Here is a 15,910-nt window from a genome sequence, read left to right on the forward strand (position 1 = left end):
GTTGTGATGATTGTTCAACTCTTGAATATACAAAACTCCACTGAACTGTATAGTTTCTAAGGGCAAAATTTGTGGTATATAAAGTATATATCAACTAAGCTGTTATACAAAAGAATGGATTCAGAGTTTAAGTCCTTGCTACAAATAACACTGGAACCATATTTACCCAAAAAGGTTTACAAATAGGTTAAATGGTTCTTCATGTAAAGAACAATCTAACTTTTGCAGATTCTGCCTCCAAGGTTCATTCCCACCCTGGATCTGTAAGGGGAGAGCTACTGTAAGGGGAGAGCTGATTCACTCCCAAATACATTTACTGTGCACACAACTTCTTAACAGCCATTGCAAGGTGGGACACAGGGGACAAAAATGTCTGACAAAAATGACATATTTTCCCCTGCTTGCACAAAGACAAGCAAGTTTCTTCTTTTACTATGAACAAACAGAATGCCCTGGAGCTTGAAGGATTAAATCCCTGAGCACAGCTACATTAACAGGGCAGGGCAGGCTGTGCTAGAGCCACAGCTCCGAACAGGGCAAGGTCATGACACTCACCTCGAGCTCTTCACTGTCTTTGGGCTTCTCCTCAGAGGTCTGTTTAACAAAGTCAGGGATGAGGATTTCCAGCGTAGCTCGGGCTATGAAAAGAAAACCCCCAAGGGTGAGGGCTTGGGCCCAGCCCACTCCCAACTCCAGAGCGAGCTGCACACTGGCTCTTGGGCAGGGCTCAGAGCAGAGCAAGGGCCCTGGGAAGGAACAGCACTTTAGAGGCAGGGACAGCAGAGCGTGGAAGAGAGAGCACATCCCGAGGAAAGGAGGCAGCAGGGCAAGCATCAGGCTGTGGGCAGCCTCACAAGCTTTCACCCTGAGGCACTTGTAGCAGGCGAAAGAGGAGAGGAGATCCACGTGTCAGAGGAATCACGGTCGTGGTGTGTGGGCAAATGGCTCAGCAGGACCTGGACCAAGTCGGGACAACTGAGGACTGAGCAGGCTGCTATGAGTGTGGCAGGGAGAAGCAGTCAGATCGGATGGATACTCTGGAGAAAGTGTCGGCACGGCAGAGCATAGGGACGGCTCAATGTTGAGCACAGGTGCCCAAGGAGACAGAGGTACCACTCGCCACTGGGGTGGGGAAGCAGGGCACTGAGCGGGGGAGGGAGTGTGTGTAACAGTCTGAACCTGTAGGGCTGTAAATGCCAGCAAAACATTGGAGCACAGGTGTCCAGAGAGCAGCTGAGGTCTAGGCAGAGGAAGTGCATCCCCACACGTGGGGAGGAGCACAGCAGGGCCCTGCCGCCAGGACATCTCCACCCCACTCTGCAGGTTATCTGCTCCATGACCTCGGTAACAGTGTGCTGAGCTGAGAAAGTCTTTCGGCAGAAGCTCTCTAAAATGGACAGTAGGCCTTCCGGGAGACCAGGGCAGAGTATGTGAGCCCAGTACAGCCTCACAGAGAAAAGACAGACAGTAATGTATTATTGCAATTGTCCTCAGCATATAACGTCAAAAGAAAGCAACACCAAGGGAAACTCTGAGTCCAGCGAACAAAAACACTTTCACTGACCCCAAGACTTAGTGAGACTGTGATAAAACTGACGTATTTCATGCTCTGTAAAGGGCAGAGCTGCTCTTGAGGACAACATGGCAATGGTAGAAACCATGAGAACCGATGTGTGAGTGCCAAGGCCTGGGGTGCACCCAAAACCCACCCTGCAATGTGGTCCACTCCCCAGAAGAGGCTGAGTAACTCTGATGCTGGGGCAAAACGGCTTTTGGAAAAGAACGTCAATGATTACTAATGCTGGGCATGAAAGCAAGTAGGTGGTCAAAAAGAGCAGGGGGATTTAACCAGAAAACCTAAGCTTTCCCAGAGGTCTGCCATGCCACGTTCAGTGAGTGGCAGTCCCAAATATGGAGTCTGAAGGACTCAGGAAATCATCCTCATAAATGTCACAACCCCTCGAGGAGAACACTGACAGCATGCTGATCCCCATTTATCGTCTCCTAGCATGCCCACATGTTGCTCAGTTTAAATACAAACCCACACTAGCACATGTGCCCAGCATGGCCCAGTCGGCTCTGAGCACACCCCAACATCTGTGAGTGGCAGGGGCAAGGGCAGGAGATTTCAGCCCAGTGTCACTGAGTGGACAAAGGACCTTCTACTTTTACTTCTCACATTTTACTTTCTCTATTTAAATCTTTTCCCATGAGCACATAATTTAAAAAATCAAAGTAGATGATTACATAAATAAAATAGATTTGCCCCGCCCACAGCCCTCCCACAGGGGCTGCTGCTCAGCCCTCCCTAGCCAGGGGGAGGGGCAGACACGGCAAGCAGCATGGTTCTCTGACACCCAAGCAGGCACATTACCAGCTTTATTCTTCGCAAGTTTTTTGCTGCTTGCAGTTCCAGATCCATAGGTCACACCATCAATGGTCACCGAGGCACCAAAAGGCTCACTTGGGTTCTCTTAAAATTAAAATTACTGTTTTAAAACACACTTGCCAAGACATTAAAAGCGTACGCGCCCACACACACACAATCTGCTCACACCAACAGACAAGGTGGGGTCAGGGCTGCTCTTGGAAGACAGAGGCCGGGGTGCTCCCTGACACGTGGAGATGGGGCCCAGGGAATGGGCAGTAGGCCAGGAGCACGACCACAAAAATCACAGGAAACGGGGGACCATGGGATAGTGAGCTGGAGGAGAAACAGGAGGCCAGAGCCAGAGCCAGCAGGGACAGGGACCAATGTCCAAGAAAGACAGACAGAGGACTGTGAGGGGCAGGGATGCACAGATGTAGTGAGACAAGATAAATGAGGAGAGACGCCTAGGTTCTGGCTTCCAAAGGGAGAAGAAACTGGATTCCACAAAGGTGTGATGAGGACAGCCACAGAAGACAGCTGGTGAGAAGTGCAGGCCTAGGGCCACCGGGAGACACAGCAGGAAGGCTTTCCTCAGAGCAAGGCAGCCGGGGCTGGACAAGAGGAAGGCAGTGTGGAAAGTAGAGGATTCACCCTCCGACGGGGCCCATTCCATGAAAACGACCCACCGCCTATCTGCTACATGCTTCTCCTTGCCCTTCCCTTTCATTCCTTTCCGCTCCCGCCTCCCTAGCCATGACCAAAGTGACACGCATGATTCTCTATGACTGAGATGGGTAAGGTCAAACTTACCACATTCAAAGAAATTATAAACAGGGCGGACCTTGAGGACACGCTGCATATACTCGTGCAGGATGCAGACCTCCGATTTCCCGTTGGGGTTAATGACAAACTCTGTGACAAGAAGGACCATCTCAGCAACAATGCGAAGACCCACCGTAAGCTAGTACTCAGGACCTGACACCGTCCAAGTTACGGAGTCAGTGATTTAGGGGCTTACCACTATGAATGTGGTGGACCTCTGCATTCGAAGGATAAACATAAGCTTTGAATTCAACACAACTCACGCACAAAGCACACATTCTAAGAACATCAAATGAAAAATAATAGTACAACCAGTCTGCCAATGTCAAAATTTACCAGCCACAACTCACCTTTCTTTGTGGGTGCATCTTGCACAGACAGAGTGATGAGCTTTTGATTGGCTGGCAGGATGGGCCTCTCGGACTCAGCCTGTTTCCGTTTCATTTCTCGGTTGAACTGTCGCCGCTCAGCCCAAGTCCTGAATTTCTTCACAGTAACTTGTTCAAAGTCAAAACGTTTCTCCAGGTAGTTCCGAAATTCCTCAAGATCTGTACAAGATTTACCAGAGAACCAAATTACTACTTTCCAATATAAGAATCATGTTTCCTCTACCCAGTGAGTAGGATAGCGATGGGCCCCCATCAAACAGGTTCCGGCCACGTGACACCCATTTCCCTTCCCTATTCCTTTCGAAGGACAAGGAAAGCAAAGGCCCTACACTGTGCCAGCTCCAATTATTCTGGCAGGTCCCTTATGGACAAATTTCTAGAATGTCGTTTTAGTTTATATGAAGCAAGAACAAGAATACAAAAAGAAAAAAAGAAAAAGCAAGCTTAAAAAAAAAGAAAAATTAGAGATGGCCTTCAGGGCCTTTCTCCCTGTATCAAAACAGGTACCTGACCACCAAGAGCAGCCAAGGCACTGTGCACCAACCGCCCACCTCATGCTCTTCCCTCCAGCCACCATGGCCACCTCTGCACTCAGCAACACACCCAGGCAGCTCGGGCCTTGGCACTCGTCATGCCTCCTTGCACGTGGTCCCTGGCTCAGTCCTATAGCTCACCTGGGTGCCCACCCCCATTCAGTGAGGTCCCCAGGGGACCTCCTGCTTTTACTGCTGCACCCTCTCCCACCCTCTCCCCCAGACGTCCTAGAGGTTCGCACGGGCCTCTCTGTTCCCACCGGCCTCCCATTACTCCAGTGTAAACCCTGAGCAGGGTCTGCTGAGGCTCACGACCAGCCCGAAGAGCAGTGCCAGCCAGACAAGGTAGAGGGAGGTGTTCCGAGTGGGAAGACTGAGATGTATACAGTTAAAACAAAAGGCTACAAAACGATATACTTGCACCTACTTAATTACAGACTGGAACTACATATTTCTTTACATATGAACGCAGAGAAGTGAGTCTAGAAACAAGTACCAGTGGTCACCTCTCACAAAGGAGTGACGTGAGAAGTGGGAGCAGGTGTTTTCAGAAAAACAGGACCACATTCAGGAATTACGTGTGCATAAAAGACGGTATGAAGAAATAAACCATTAAGTTAAAGTCTTAAAGGGAAAGCTCCCTTCCGGCTGTGTCCCTGAGAAAAGCCTCAACACACAACAGAGGAAGTCAACTTGGATGGCGGAGGGAGGTGACGCCAGCAGACACGTTGAGGTGAGACTGCAGTCCGTCTGTTGGGAGAGCTGGGGACCAGTGAGACGCCCTGCCCTTTCCCCAGATGCCCAAAGCTCCAACCAGCCCTCTCCCCAGAGGCCTCCGCCGCCCTCCAAGGCACGAGATGCTGTTTCTCCCCCACTCCCCAGAAGCTGACCACCCCTTCCTCAGCAACCAACAGTGCCCCCTGCAGCTCTTCTAGGGCTCCTCACACACAAGAGTTATGAGACAGGCCGGGCAGCAATATACAGACAATCGGAAATCCTGAAAACGGAAAGTCCTCTTTGAAAGAGATTCAGCAGCTGGGCTACAACATCTGCCCCCACTGAAAAGACAACTGCACTCGAACGGGTAGAACTAAGCTGAAAGACACAGGAGAGAGAATGAGAGACACAAACACACACACACATCCTAAAAGCAACTGTGGATCTAAAAAGAGGGAAGGTCCACAGAACAGTGGCAGAGTTTCCCACTGCTGACTCGGTGGATTGAAGAAGCTCACTCTGAGTGCCTGGAGCTCGAGACTTGGGCCTTCTCCAAAGATCAGGGAGACAGGCCTTTCCAACTATGCAGGAGTGGACAGAGGTCCCTAGCACAGTCCCTTCCTCATGGACACAACTAGGAACAAATGGCCTTCAGCAGGAAGAAGGAGACCGGAGGGAAGGTGTGGAATGCAGCAGCACCCCTGCAGACAGGTCCTGGCCAACAAGGAGGGGAGACAGTTCACTTCAGAAACTTACCAACCGATTCGTCTTTGCACACCTCGACTTTGGCCTTCACCTGCCCCAGCGCCCCAGGAGCAGCCTCAGCCCCTAGTGGATCCTTCTCATCTGGGGGCCCCAAGTCGGCCCCCATGGAGTTGGGCTCTTCCAGGGGGAACTCCAGCTCCGCAGACCGGCTCAGGGGCTTGACAGGGGACACCTCCCCACTGGGGGCGAGCTCACTGTTTTGCTCTCTTTCCTCATTGTCCTTCATTTTCTTGTAATGCAGACAGGGGATGCTACTCAGAGGAGGGTCATGTTTCTGTGGATAGTGAAATTACAACACAGATTACAAGGATGGCCCCGAAGGTCTGAATATCTGATGCCTTTCACCTGTCTCTGCTTGGCTATGATGCAATGTGTGCAGATGTGCACGTTCGGTTTGCAAACTTACGAGACTAAATTCAAGACCCATGCGTCCCCTACCCGTATGCTTCCCGTTCCCAAGAAGTACGGCCTGGACCAGGTGACCACCCGAGACTCTCTGTGTAGGTACACGGGGACTCCGGAGTTATGGAATGTCATGATCCACCCATCAGGCAACGGTTCCGTAGGTGGGCGGCCACGACCTGCACAGAAGACAAGGACATCCTATCATCAGTTTAAAAACACTTAGAATTGTCTGGATGTTTGTTTTGTTTTCTTTTTGCTGGGAAAGATTCGCGTTGAGCTAACATCTGTTGCCAATCTTCTTTTTGTTTTTTTTTTCCCTCCCCAAAGCCTCAGTACGTAGTTGTATATTCTAGTTGTAAGTTCTTTTAGTTCTTCTACGTGAGCCACCACCACAGCATGGCTACTGACAGACGAGTGGTGTGGTTCCATGCCCGGAAACCAAACCCAGGCTGCCAAAGTGAAGCACACCAAACTTGAACCACTAGGCCATCAGGGCCTAGTGCCATTTTTATGTGCCAAAATTATGACATATGGCACATAAGAACAGTAAAGCTGGCCAACTATTGAAAACAACCTCTAAGAACTAGGGGAGTAAGGGAGTGCCCCACCTCCTACACCAGACAGAGCCTATCCCAGCCCCTCCTGTTGCTCGTTGCCTGCTGTTCGGCACCTCCTGTGCTCGAAACGGTGCTCGGTACTGGTGTGCTTGTTTACCTGGGTCCAACCCAGAGAATCCAAGTCCCTCTGCAACATCAGGAAGCTGTTCACCTTGCTCACTGCTGTACTCTTGGGCCTACAATAGCAGTGGTACACGAAGGAACAGTTCTGCACGACACAAGTCCTAGCCTCAGTTGCTGCCTCCACAGCTTGTGAAAACCGTGTGCACTCGATTCCTCACCTGCCTGAGGTGGCCGTGCCCGGGGCATCCCAGGAGCTGGGTAACCTTTGCTAATAAACTACATCTGTCAACCAGTGTTCCCTGTGACCAGGTGACAAGTCTTCATTGTAACAGAGCTACACACTCTCACTACCATATGAAATACTACTTCAAATTAATAAATTTCTAAATCAGTTTTAAGACACTACTCCCAACCCCTTCCTTACTTTACAGGCAGTCATAAAAAAAAAAGCTCAAGGCTTGTTATCTACTTGATACCTGCCACTGACAGGCCTGGTTGCTGGGAAAAGTACAAGGCAAAGATTTAACTAACACAATTTTCTTGCAGGTATTAGAACAAGTGAAAAATTTAGAAACAAAAGGAAAAAAGCAAGAGAAATCTAAAAACATATATACTTGACAAAAAAGGCACCAATGACTCTCAAGGAAAAGGGAATGGCACCCCAGTGCCAGGTCCCCACCCAGCAGCACTGACCGCAGGCCCAACACACACATGCAACCGATACTGGACAGACAGCTGGTGTCAGGACAGCCCCCAGGAAGGGTGCTGCAGGTGAGAAGTGCACAGACCTGTCAGGCACTCGCCTCTGGGCCAGGGCCAACACGGAGCTGCCTCACACCAGCTTTGGGCTCAGTCAGGACAACAAAAAGCACAGGAAATAAGAGCCAAGCACGACACAGGACACAAGTGCATCTGGGCTGCTCATCTGGGACAATGAGCAGTCACAGAGCTGACCCGGCCATCTGAAGAGCTCACGGGCAGCTCCTACGGAGTCTGTGAGCATGAGGCTCGCACTGCAGCTCTGGGGAGGGAGGCAGCCCTGCTGCGCAGGCTGCCAGGCAGCCCAGGTGGAAGAGAAGGCTACAGAAAGGCACAGCAGTGCCGGTGGAGGCAGGCCAAACGGCACCTGCAGTCAAGGCCAGGCGTACTGCTAACGTGGAGGCTGCGCAGGACGTTCACAGCTTTATCTGCTCAGAGTGAGACTGCTGAAACCACACAAAGAGCACAAAGCAAACCTTCCGGAGGCACAGAGGCAAAGACTGGCCCCCACTTCCCAGAAGCTGAGGCCCAGGTTCATCTCCACCTGCAACCCCTAAACCCAACCCCTGTCCTGTTCTTTCACTAGCCAACCCGGGCAGACATGCACAATGCCCACTCTGCAGCCAGAGGAGACCACACACCACCTGTCCCTCAATTTCCCCCCGTTATGCCTCGCCATCTTCTGCACCCTGGTCCTCAGCCCTAATGTATCACCTGTGTACCCAAGTCCTTACATGTCTCTTCAGTCCCTCTCCACTGCCCAACTGCCCAGTCCGACATCTCGACCTGGACACTCACAGGCACCTCCAGGCCAGGACAGATAGTAACCGACACCAACTCCTCTCAAACCTGCACGGCATCGGCAAAGGTGTTGCACAGGCACAACTTTAGGCGCCTCTCAACTACTCTCCCCATTGTTCCCAAACCCAAGTGCAAATCCCACTGCCTGCACCTTTGGAACACCTCTACCTGTACCCCAGGAGCTCCCACCCTGTCCACCTGAAGTGCATGCGCCAGCCATGCTGAGGCCACAGGAGCTGTGCTTTTAGACGAAAATTGTGCACCAACACCTGCCTGCTTCTAGTGGCTGCCCCTGACACTCAGCACAGAACCCAGAACCCAGACCATGACCATCACCTGCCAGCGTGCTGAGCACCCACCTCTAGCCTTGGCCTCCACACCCACTGGTTGCCGGTCTCCCAGCACACACCAATGTCCCCTCCTCAGGGGTCCACCCCTCCCCCCATGAGAAGTCCCTCCCTGCTCCTCCATCCCATGCCAGCCACTCTGTGGTTTCCAAGCACATAGGAGGATCTGCACCTGGGTCACTGCACTGGGTGCTTCCTTGTATCTTGTTTTCCCTTCATTGCATGTGACTATCCCGCCCTAAAACACATGCTCGCTGCCCCAGACCACCGCCTGCACTTCTGCTGCCCTGTGAACACGCACTACATTCTGACTTGCCGACTTACTTTTGAGTACTGTTTTAATCTTGGTCATCATTGGCTGCACGCTTGTCTCTCCGTCAGATGGATGGTCGCTGTCTCCTCCATATTTCTCCTCCATTCGCCTCTTTTTGGGAGCACAAAGGCCCTCTTCCAGCAGAGCATCAACATCGTTGTCAAAATCATCCTGTAAAACATGCTGTTCAGACCCCATGGTCCCTAGCGCCTGGGTTCCTGCACCACGGGCAAGCTTAACCGCACTCGTGAGAATGGACACAGAAACGAGGCGCTCTCAAAGGAGGCCTGGGCGTGCCTTTATGGTGCATAATCGTCTGAAAAACGAACGGGGTGACACCAACACGCTCAGTCCTGGTGCACACAGCACCAGGGAAGCTTCTCAGCAGCACTGTCCAACTCAGTTCAGGTTGGGGAACAGGGACAAGGGCGACCTGTCGGCCAAACTTTTCATTAGGAAAGTTTAAAAATCTGGACTCTTTAGAGCTTTCCCTTTTCCACATTAACGTTATTCCTCCTCATCTGGGTAGTATTTTTTTTCTCTGCAATATCAGCTTTCAAAAGATGTTGCAATTCCCAAACACCTCTCTTTGGGATTTGCTAAGAACACTGCAAAGGAGGGACTGCTGACATACCTCGTAGGAGAAATTCAAGGCCTCTTCATCCACTCTGTCTCTCTGCACGATGGCTTTAGCCGTGAACCCGCCTGCTCCTTCTTCATCTAGCTCCAAATTGTCAGTAAAATCTTCTAACTCATCGAGCACTGCATACTCCACTCTCTTTTCCTGCTCCAGCTCATTCTCCTCATCCTTCTTATCAGCACTCTCACCCCCTACGCTGACCCCGTTACCAACACTCCCGCCAAAGGGACAAGCATGCACGTCTCCACTGACAGGGCTAAGGGCCCGACCGCACTCGGCACGAGCATCGCGCTCCACTCCCGTGTACAGCACCTTCCTGTCCTTACTCCTGCAGCTCTCGGTAAAGCTCACGCTAATTTTTACATCCTTAAGCAACTTAAGGTCAGGGGAGAACTTCCGGACCGCAGGTGCGTGCCGGGCGGTGCGTGGGCTGTGGCCACTACAGTTCGGGTCTATGAGGAGGCGGGCCTTAGAGAAGGATCCTTTGGAGAGAAGAGAAGCTCCGTAGAAGTTGAGCGGGTCCTCAGCAGGGGGTTCGGCCTGTCCATCACCACCAGAGCCAACGTCCATTACCTCTGCATCACTGGACGTTTGCAGGGGAGGTGGTGGAGACTGTTCACGGGGCAGCGCTTGGAGGGGGCAAGCTCGGTTCTCCATCACCACTTCTCCTGCGGGCTCACGCGGGAGAGGAGAGGGACTCTCATATGTCTCCATAGTAAAAGTGGTTAAGACTATTTTAAAAGACCAGAGTTTTAAAAGACCTCACATAAATCTATACAGCTAACATGCACAAGTCCGTCGAGACCCGGGTGCCGTCCTGCACGCGCTGCACACGCTGGCGGCTTAGTCAAGCTGGCCACATTGCTCTTTTCATTAATGTAGACAGCTTTTAGAACCACTGCCTCAATTATTGGAAATCACAATGCACTCAGCTTAAATGACTGACGACTAAGCGAGTCTGTCTTCAGGCCAAAGTGGCACCTTTCTTCTTCCACCTGCAAAGAGATTTAAAAACATCGTCACAAAATGACAGAAACCTTCCACTTCCCTGGTACGAAAAGTCAAGTGCTATTAACAGTGTAGTAAATAACTTAAATAATACTGCCTAAGGGAGCCTTCCAGGCTTCAAAACAAACTTTACTTTTTTTCTTCATAACCTAAATTACAATTTAAGTCTAAAGTTAAATGCCTTACTAACTGTCCACTGTAATTCCTACTTCAGAAGCACAAAAACAATATTATCTTATGGTTCAAAAGGGATTTAAAAAAATAAAAAAACACACTAAACATCACCGCAGCATTCCCCTAACTCAGTTTATCAAGTAAGCAAGCACGCGGTGCAAAGCTGCCCTTTCCAGAACACACAAAAGGTGTGCGGCCTCCCTCCGGCCATCAGAGCAACAGCGATCCACTCACCTGCTAGGGCTGGGTCAGTCAGAGGGGAGTGCAAGACCCTTGGCTCAACTCTGCGGCACCAGGGCCTCAGAGGCTGGGCAGTCTGCAACCCTGGACCCCAGGGCACTCCTGGGCCCACAAGGTGGGACGTGGATAGGGACAGTGATGCAGCATGATGAGGTCACCAGAGGTGGCATGGTTCTGTTCCCAGTAGAGGATGGGGTAGTGGCTGTGGGGAAGGGAGCCTGGCCAGGGTTGGTGGGGGGAGCCGCAGGAGATAGCTGGAGCCAAGGCAGAGGGAGTCTTGGGTGTCATCTGGAGCCTGGCTCTATCCTGGGGGCAATAAGGAGCCACTGAGGGTGAAGTGACTCTCATGCTACAGTTCAGTCCCTATTTGAGAAACGAGACTGACAGCTACGCCAGGCACAGTACCTGTGCCCGAGGTATAGGGGCCAGTCCTCGAGGCCAGAGGACAAAGGTGTGAAAGAGGTCCTGGTGACGAGGCTGGAGCCTTCAAGAACAGTGAAGACACAGAACTAACCACACTACTGACCAGGCAGAGGTGGAGAACAGACAAGAGGGAACTGAAGGCGAATGAGGCTTCTCCCCTGGAGGTACACGTGTTCCAGCATTTGGGCAGGAGCCCACAGAGGAGAATGGACAGAGCCTCCAGGCAGACCTGTCCGACAGGTGCTGAGGCCACAGCTCTGGAACTGTGACTGGCCCAGAGACAGAGGGCCAGAACATATCAGCGAGGTGGTAGTCGCCAAACCACAAGACAGAGGCCACCCAGAAAGGAAACACAGACCAAGAGAGTTGAGGACACGACTCTGGGAAGCTTCACTCCAAAGGAAGCACGACAAAAGGGATGACATGAGGCTCAGAAGGCAGGTCAGAGGAGCGATCTGAAAACCCAGAGGTCTGCAAAAGGGCCAGGCATCAGAACAGGAGAAGCACACGCAGACACACACATGCGTGCGCATACACATACACTCCCACACCGTGCAGAGACACACACGCGTGAACATGCCACACACACAGGTGCAGATATGCACATGCATGCCCACGCCCGTGTGGGGCAGGCTGACTGGTTGCATGGACAGAAGAGGAGACAGCAGACCCCACACGTTTAAGAAGTTTATAGAGAAGGGATAGAGCGTGATGGTTGTACTTGGAAGGGGACACAAATGAAAACCAGAGACTTGTTTAGATTTCACTAATTCATTCAATGAATATTCACTGACCATCTACTCTGAGGGAGGCACTACCATGAACAAGAGACAAGGTCCCACCTGGACGTAATTGGAAAGGCAATGACGACTGTGCTGTCACTCTATTTCCTAGATTCTAAGGTGTCCTTTCATTTCTGAATTCAGTGGGAATTTAGCACAATACCTTCTCCAAAGGTGTGTCCATCAAAGGTGCTTAGGATCAAGGAAATACAGCACAATAGACAATGATAGACTCAGAAGTGCAGTAAACGCTAAGGAGGCTGCAGCTGGACAGGCATGAGGAACACCGAGTGGAGCAAGGCCAGTCTCCCGGCAACAAAAAAGATCACTTCAGAGAAGGACAGACAGGTCAGTATGCCCAGTGCCACAGAACACGGAGAAGACCAGAACCAAAGCCCTCAGCACCTGGCAGGTCTGCAGAGACCCTAGCGAGAGCCAACCTATGATTCTGCAGACTGAAAAAGCTAAAATGAAGATGACGTGCGGAGACAGGGGGATAGAAGACAAATAGTGGTACAGGACAGGGACGCCTGCTGCCGTGTTAAAAGGCTAAAATGCAGCCATTGTAGAAGCACACAGCAAAGATGATAACGATTACAACCGATGAAGAGAGGCCTTGAAGAGGTGCCCAGGGTGGGGTCAAGGAGCCATGAGAGGGAGAGTGTGCTCCTTGGGAGATCAGGAAAGCCTGCCCAGCCCCAGGGGCAGCAGTTCAAGGCTTGGAGCTCTGCCATGGGGCAGTGCAGGGCAAGTTTCTTACTTTCCCTCTGTAAGCTTTCTCTATTCATTCAACAAGTGTTCGCTGAACACCTTCCACGTGGCACACACCATTCTAGATGCTGAGGTCACACAACAGAAAAATCTCTGCCCCATGGAGCTCACATTTTAGTAGGAGACCTCACATTTTAGCAGGAGAGATGGACGAGTAACAACTAAGAAAAGCTGACAAGTGTTAAGAGAAAACAAAGCAAAGAGTTGGGGAAGAGGAGGCAGCTTCAGAACGGTGGGCAGCGAAGGCCTCACAGCTAGAGTCCATCTGAAGGCAGAGGAGGGTGAGTCAGGTGGGTACTGGGGGTGGGGGCAGGGACATTCCAGGTGACACAGAGAAAAGCAAAGGCCCTGGGGTAGAAGTGTGGTGTGGCCAGCGAGAGCAGTGTGCCAAGGGGGAGTGAGAGGAGGCCACATCAGTGAGGGAAAGCAAGACCAGGACTTTAGCTCTTTCCTTGAGAGAGACAGGTCACTGGACAGGAGAGTCCAAGCAGTGAGGTCACACGATCCAAGGATAGCAGTGGCAGCCAACCCTCAGCCAGGCCCTGTTCTAAGCACTTGATGCATTTTTACTCACCAGTTCTCACACAGCACTGCGAGAGTAAGGTTAAGGACAGAAAAGTTAAGCAACTTACTCAAGGCCACACAGCTAGAACGTGGTGGAGCTGCTTTACGACCCAGGCAAGCTGGCTCCAGTCCGTACTGCCTCGGTTTACACATCTTTCAGTTAAAAGAACTACTCTGTGTCCAGAAAAACTATAGGTAGGTGGGCTGGGGAGGGACAAGGATGAGAGCAAAGAGAAGAATTAAGATGCTCACCAGGCGGCTCGGACCGACGTTAAGTTGGAGGTGGTGAGAAATGGTCCTGAGAGTTCCATGAAGGCCTAAGAGGGGAATCCAGGTGACTTCAAACTCAAGGACAGAGCTGTCATGTGCTGAGGTGGTAAAGGGAACATGAGGAGTGTTCTGGGGTGGGTGAAGATCGGGGTTTGGTTTGGCATCCAAGTAACAGACGGATACGTGGAAGAGGCAGCAGGTGAGAAAGGAGGCCAGGGCTGGAGATGGAGATGTCAAGGAGAGATGGCATTAAAGCCAGGAAGCTGGATGAGATCACCAAGGAGGGGAGGGCAGCTACAAGAGAGGCCAAGATGGGACAAACCAGTCAGATTCACGTTTCCTACCCCAAGGTCAGGGTGAGATTACAGAAGCACCCTGGGAAAGTGCCCCACACAGTGCCTGGCCATAAAGGGCTCCAAGGGTGGCTCTCAGGCCATCAGCCTCACTACTGCTTGGGCTGACTGAACACATGGATGCAAATCTCGCTTGCCAACTGGACTGTGAGCCAGCAGCAGACTCACAGCAGGCTCCCCTGGATCCCTGGCACAGGAGTAAAACCCACACGCCTGGACAGCACCCTTCATTGGAGTCCACTTGCTGGGCTGGCATCAATGCGCCGGCTGGCTGTGATGGTCCAGTGCTGTGGTCAAACCTGCCGTTCAGTCACACCTCACCCGTTGCAGCCTCCCGCCCAACCCGCAGGAGTATGACCTCATCGGTTCCTTTTGTCATCCTCCAAGGGGCCTCACATCCTGTACCTCACGGACGGCACCCCAACTGGCCATTCACTCCCTCTGGTGAGTGACGGCCTGCGGTGGGTTTGGGTCACTCCACTCGCGGTCTGGGAACTGGAAACAGAGGATCCTCACCTAGCGATTGGCCTCACACAATCAACAGCCTTAGACTAGACTGTCGTGCACGGGGGAACAAGGGACATGCAAGCATGCAAAACGGCAAGCCTGATTCCTACCACAAGCATCCCAAGCCCGCTGGGTGATACCTGACAGGTATCACTGTCAACAGGTTGCCACCTCCCATTTATTTCCAACATGCTCATTGTTACAATAAAACCACACTCCGCTTATCTACGTGACACTCAATCCACGAGCATTTGCTGGAGGAAAAGACTTGGGCGACTTCGCCGATTTCCCAAACTGTGTTACACCGGCGGGGTCCTGGGCGAGCACACCCCTGTTCACACCTTTCCCGCCTGAAAGCGACGCTAGGCTTCGGGCGGCAGGGCGCGGGCCTCTCTGCACTGGGGCTGTTCACCGGGCCCGCCCCCGGACTGCCGCCCGCGCTCCCGAGGCCGCGGCCATGATGCCTCACAAAGGCCGGCCCTCCGCGCCCTCCCGCCCCGCCCGCCGCCCGGCCCGCGGCCTCGGCCCAGAAGGAGGGACGGAGGGACGGAGGGAGGGAGGGAAGGGCGCCCTCACGCAGGCCTCACCGCCCGCCCGCCCGCGGGGCGCCCCTCGCGCCCCGCACCTACCTCCGGCGCCCGCGGCCTGCCCGAGCCGCCCGCAGCCCGACCGCAGCCGGGAGCCCTCACCGCGCGGCCGCCGCCGCCATCCGGGTAGGCCGCCCAGGCTCCTCGGTCGGCGGACCCGCCTGCCGCGCGGGCGAGCGGAGGGCGGGCCGTGGGGCGCGCGGCCAATCCCTGCGCGCGGCCGCCGCAGTGGGGGAACCGCGGGGCGGGCAGCGGAGCCGCCAATCCGAGGCGCGGGGCGCTCGCGGCCACGGCGCGCGGCCCAATAGCGCGGTCGCGCGGGCGGGACCAGGCGCCGAGGCCGCAGCCCGCTAACCGTCTGAGGGCGGCGGCCGCGAGGGGCGCCGGGAACGGGGGCGCGGGGAACGCCGGGAGCCGGGGAGGGCGGGGAACAGAGGGCGCCCGGGCGGTCCCGGCGCTCCGGGCGTCTCCGGTGTAGGCTGCGGAGGAGACCGCGCACACAGAGGCATTACACGTTTCCCAGCTAAAGCAAAAAGACAAGTGCATCAACTGGCACTCTTCCATTTGCTAACGTGTGTCAGGAGGGAGGGTATGAGTAAATGGAGAAGGGACAGCTCTTCCTTAGACCAGAATCTCGGTCGATAAATGTAAAAGAAATGATGGAAATGGAAAGTCTCTCATGCTAAAAA

At 53.0% G+C, this 15,910-nt stretch overlaps 1 protein-coding gene across 2 annotated transcripts in view; it reads right to left on the bottom strand.

Moving 5' to 3' along the window:
• Positions 1-15,409, bottom strand: part of DGCR8 (DGCR8 microprocessor complex subunit) — a 45,999-nt gene extending 30,590 nt beyond the window's left edge. Inside the window, exons 1-9 of one of the 2 annotated variants that reach the window (XM_087423689.1) lie at positions 15,264-15,409; positions 9,537-10,537; positions 8,914-9,073; positions 6,036-6,178; positions 5,589-5,871; positions 3,544-3,741; positions 3,182-3,283; positions 2,375-2,473; positions 556-638 (exon numbers count right to left, since the gene is read on the bottom strand). In XM_087423689.1, coding sequence (XP_087279815.1) covers positions 556-638; positions 2,375-2,473; positions 3,182-3,283; positions 3,544-3,741; positions 5,589-5,871; positions 6,036-6,178; positions 8,914-9,073; positions 9,537-10,256 — 1,788 coding nt within the window. In that variant the 5' untranslated portion in view covers positions 10,257-10,537; positions 15,264-15,409. Of the gene's footprint in view, positions 1-555; positions 639-2,374; positions 2,474-3,181; positions 3,284-3,543; positions 3,742-5,588; positions 5,872-6,035; positions 6,179-8,913; positions 9,074-9,536; positions 10,538-13,756; positions 15,040-15,263 lie in introns of those variants that run through there. The other variant, XM_087423690.1, reaches the window with a different exon arrangement.
• Positions 15,410-15,910: the final 501 nt, after the last annotated feature.

This window comes from Ceratotherium simum, chromosome 35, assembly GCF_057802395.1.
Source record: "Ceratotherium simum simum isolate JZ-2026a chromosome 35, ASM5780239v1, whole genome shotgun sequence".
NCBI lineage: Eukaryota > Metazoa > Chordata > Mammalia > Perissodactyla > Rhinocerotidae > Ceratotherium > Ceratotherium simum.